Here is a 5000-nt window from a genome sequence, read left to right as displayed (position 1 = left end):
CCTCCGAAGTGAAGACTATGGGAAATCCTGAATCAGTGACATAAGGCTGCACTGTCCACATCGTGAGCTATAGTGTGTCTGTTGCTCTGTGGACATGCCGAGAGAGTTGAGCGGTTGACCTGTTCGTGCTGTGCTCGCCTTGGTCTGTGTCTCCTCCTCGCTTCTCCTCAGCAGCGTTGCTCCTGTTCCTCCTCCTCCTCCTCCTCATTCATCTTCTTATCAGCCCTGATTTGGCCTCTTTGTGGTCCGCGTTCTATAAGCAACATGATTTGATCTTTTATTCTTACCTCTTCCCTTCAACTTCTTCCTTTTCAACTTATTTTTCTGTGTACAAGGGTGGCGACTTTCAGCTTCACTCATTATGTACTGGTGAGCTTTTACGTGTTTGGCCGTTTTTTGCTTCGAAACGTTGGCAGCCATACTCGTGTGTGCGTTCTGGGTATGTTCGTCTTTCAGAAACCCACCGAACACTGACAATGGGTTACGGGGTCTCTGACGGGCGTATCTGATCTTTTGCTAGTATGTACGTACACACGAAGAGTGTTTAGGTACGGGCAGTTCTGTACGTATTGTGTTTCAAAGATGTAGAGAGGGGAACTGGGCGAGAAAGAGAAGGTGTAGTGTCATGAACAGCTGCTAATATTGTTAGTATAGACAATAATGATGATGATGACAATAATGATGACAGCAACAAGTAATAGTAGTAGTAATAGTAGCAGTGGTAGTAGTGTGATTGTTGTTATTTTTGCTGTTATAATGATGAGGACAGTGAGGATGAGAATGAAGATGATAAGAAATAATTATGATACCAGTGATTGCGTTTATACAGCGCTTACCACGAGGCTCTAAACAACACACGTGGCATGTAAGATATGAAAAAGACACTTACTGTAAGAAGAAAAAAAAATAAGGACGAACTCACCACAAAAAGTGATGTTTAACGAAAAACTGTAACTCACAATGCATGCACTGCTCACCCACCTCAACCTGCTTTACCCAAAAGCAGAGGAATGGAAAGGAGAGCGAGATATAAGCGACAAAATATTATTTCTAAAGGGTGGGGAGAAGATAGAGAGAAAGGAGAAGCATAATGTGTTTCGTGACGGAAGCGAAGAAGGATGAGAAAGAGAAGACATCGAGCAGTGACGAATGATCAGTACGAGAAGATGGGGGGGGGGGGGGGGGGGGGGGAATAAGGATAATGTGAAGACTACTGTTTATCGTGACAGAAAAGTAGGAGGAGAAAAAAGGGGAGACTAGGCAGTGACAAATGTTATTCATGACTGTGTGCAGCTGATGAGAAGGGAACAATCCCGGCCATGATGACCTTGACCTTGTTGCCTGTGCTTGGCATTGAAATGGATGTACTATGGGACTCTTTCTGTTATTTCAATGCAGGAAAACACGTCACAGAATACGCGTCTTATGAGATCCTCCCGCCTCTCTCTCTCTCTCTCTCTCTCTCTCTCTCTCTCTCTCTCTCTCTCTCATAAATGGCTCTTTGGCAGTTAGTTTAGCAACAAGCAACATGAATATTTGATAAATTCATGTTCAGTTTTTTGCTTGTTTGTTTGTTTTCTTGATTATTGTCGTTTCTGTTGATGTTGCTCATTTCGGAAGAACAGTACGCTGACTCTGCTACTCTGTTTGTTCCAGCGCCCGCAAATTCCGTGCGTACCTTTGGAAGGTGCTGTGCTGGATTTGCCTGCGTCAGAAGGAGCGGCGTGGGTCTGACGTCATCACCCGTCACTTTTCCACGTCCCGATCGACGCTAAGGGTCCGGAACAGCGCCCAGGGTCACCTGCTGGCCTCCCCGGGCAGGAGCTGCGGGGAGGGGGAGGAGGGGATGGGGAACACCGTGCCGCTGAAGGTGTTTGAGGCGGAGGAGGCACAGTGCAACGGCGGGACACACTGCACTTCACTGCTCTGAACTCATGCCCTCGTTACGTTCTTCACTTCTGAATGTAGCGCAGTGACAGACTGCCTAGTTCGTTTAATTCGCTTAAACTTAAACCTTGGCATCAAAGAGGCGGGTGTCTTGTTTTACAGTTTGTATGATATCTCTTTTATCTTCTGGGAGGTGGGCTTCAGTGATGCTGGGTGTTGACCTGCTGAGCAAGGATCTTTCCCGCAATGGAAAGCAGGAAGAATCTTCTTGTTCGCTTAGTCAGCACTTCCTCACTTGTTATTATACAAGTTGATGATGAATATTTGCGGAGGTCCGGAAGGAGTTTACTGTTTTACTATGCTCCCAACAGCTGACAACTCGTGGAGTCTGGAGTGGAGTGATGGGCCACCGTTGATCCAGACCTCTGGGGGGTTGCCGTCAACTCCTGGGTTGATGGCTTCTTTGGTTTCTTGGGAGCGTCGGAGGCTCATCGCGTTCGTGTTTCACAGACTGCTGTGTTACTGAAAGACCTTCGAAGTATCCCGACAAGAAGTCTAGGACAGAGTCTTTGTTTGGTCAGGTTTATTGATTTTACCATTTGGGCTTCGAAGGGGGCTCAGCATTTGGCAGTTGGGAGCGTACACTGCCCTCAGGCTACATGTGAGCCGAAAAGCAGGTTGTTTTTTTTCTGAGAACCAGAAGCGTGAGCCTGATGCATTGACCTTTTCTCTGCAAGGACTTCTTGGGTTTCCTCGCGGACCTCACCGAACCAGTCTTGCTTTTTCTTGGGCGAGAATACGATTCTTTTTTTTCTTTTTTTTTGGGGGGGGGCGGGGGGGGGGGGAGAGGGTCAGTCTTTAGTACAGCGTTCTTGAGGTGGTCCCAAAGTTTATCAGGTGCTTCAGGTGGTAAGTCGGCTGGACACTCACTGTGTTTTTGGATCGTGGATGCATCCACGTTGTTTTCAGGCGATCTCTTCTGCTGAAAATAATGTTGATGATGGCCAGTAATTTCAGTAACAGGCGACAGTTATCTTTGCACTCCCCTACCCCGTATCTCCCAAGTACACCTTTCCAGGATTTAGCATCACAGCCAAATCCATTGATGAAGTCTCCGAGTATGATGACGTTGTAAGTTGGTGGAACATTATTCAGATCTGAGTAGAATCTGTCCTTTAATCAATCATAATATTATAGTATTATATAATTATTCTCATATTTTACAGCAGAAAAGGGTAGAGGGGTGAAAAGAGAGAGAGAGAGAGAGATGGACATGAAGACAGATAGATGGACAGACAGAGGCAGTATTGTTGTTTACGTTTACATTTCTTTCATTCCTGCTTGGAACAGCAAAGTAAATATAATCTCAACTGGCCACTTAAAAGCTGGCTGGTGTGTTCACGGTCAGAGTCAGTTAACAGTTTTTCAGTCTCCTTTGTCCATGTATGAACTGTGAAGAAGTGCTATTAACAGTACAGATGATGCACTAGCCGATAGTGACACAAGCAGCAAACAGTTGAAGTGGTTGAAGATACATCAGGGTAAACAGAGAAGGGGCAGAGTGGAGTGCTGGTGATGAGAGGAATGAAAATCAAATACCCATCCCACATACCCAAGGGTTGAGAGAAACTTGAAACTTGAAAAAAAAAAAAAGTTATTGTCATTGCTTAACAAAAAGGTCTTTTGACAAAGGTGGCATAACATTTTTCGATGCCAACTGATTATACTTACTTCCCATAGTTATCAAATGAATTATAAACACTGAAGATAGATTTTTTTTAATTAATGCATAACTGTTACAACATAATATGCACACAAAAAAAAGAGAAGAAATAAACAACTAATCAAACAAAAAACAATAACAACATACATGAAATACTTCGAGATTCGACCATCTATTCATACGTTATTTCTTGTAGTCTCTACATTCCTTTGAAGGCAATGCAGCAGCATTAACTTTCCTTTAAGAACAATGCAGCATCAACATCAACCATGGTTAACTCCCTTCAAATTCATTTTTTTAAATACTGTTAAATTTTAATTACCTTGTCCAATTTTATGTGTCTCCACGATGAACTTAGCAACTGATCTAGCCATAATACCATCCTCAGACAGTAAAACAGAAACAACATCGTGCATTCTGGCTACATTTAAATTAAAAAATTGTGCATTATTCTCGCACAAGCTCATAAGCTTTACACTGAAGGAGAAAATGTTTTTCATCATCAGTTTGGAATCCACAGGCAGGGCAAGGTAGTTCTGTGAAAATCCCAAGTTCAAACCATTCCTTATTAAATATTTTGCGTTAAAACCAAGTGACCTTAATCTGAACCTTGCATAACTAATTTTTTGCCCTTTGTCTGTCATAACACTTAAAAAAATTTCAGGTTAAAATACATTCTATTCTTTAAAGCATAAACTTTACTTGAAATATTTGTGAGTGATACTCCACGATAGTTATCGGGTCTATTAATATCTCCTTTTTGTGGATAGGAATGATAATAGATTTTGCCCATTGAAGGGGGAAAGTACCGTTTTCAAACAGATGATTAAATAACTGTACAAGGAAACCAATTATAGCAGAATTTGCACACTTCAGCATTTCTCCAACCATTTTGTCTGGGCCTGCGCTTTTTCCTGACTTTGGATGTCTAATGCTAGCTACAAATTCTCAGTCTTCAGATACAGGATCATTTAACAATGGTTCAAACTCATCTTCTGTCTCTAGTAGATTGTCTTCTTCTTGTGCTCCAACACTGTCGAAATCATTAACTCACTCAGTACGGCCAGTCCTCTCTTCTCCTCTACACAGACCCCTCGGATGTCCAGTGGGTGTCTGAATGTCCCAACCTTTAGCTTCCGTCGTCAGAATTGTGGTATTCTTTGTCAACATTCACCTCTTCAGTATAAGAGCCTTCCGCTTGCAATATTTTGATGATGGTAATTGGGGTGAAACGCTGTTAACGTCGTCTCTTTCGCCGTTCGTATGGACAGAGTTAAAAAATGTAATTAGAAAAGATAAAACCCTAAAAGAGATTATCATGCCATTGTTCTATGGAGATTTCGTTATACACAAAAGCTTTTCTGTTTACATATCTAATTACAAAATGTCT

At 42.6% G+C, this 5000-nt stretch overlaps 1 protein-coding gene across 1 annotated transcript in view; it reads left to right on the top strand.

Moving 5' to 3' along the window:
* The window catches only part of LOC143277842 (uncharacterized), a 7332-nt gene extending 5402 nt beyond the window's left edge, over positions 1–1930 (top strand). Inside the window, exon 5 of the mRNA XM_076582760.1 lies at positions 1657–1930. Within this exon, the coding sequence (XP_076438875.1) occupies positions 1657–1930 (274 nt within the window). The remainder of the gene's footprint in view (positions 1–1656) is intronic.
* Positions 1931–5000: the final 3070 nt, after the last annotated feature.

This window comes from Babylonia areolata, chromosome 2, assembly GCF_041734735.1.
Source record: "Babylonia areolata isolate BAREFJ2019XMU chromosome 2, ASM4173473v1, whole genome shotgun sequence".
Lineage (NCBI taxonomy): Eukaryota > Metazoa > Mollusca > Gastropoda > Neogastropoda > Buccinidae > Babylonia > Babylonia areolata.
The sequence above is the reverse complement of the archived record's forward strand: the minus strand, read 5'-3'. Positions and strand labels throughout refer to the sequence as shown.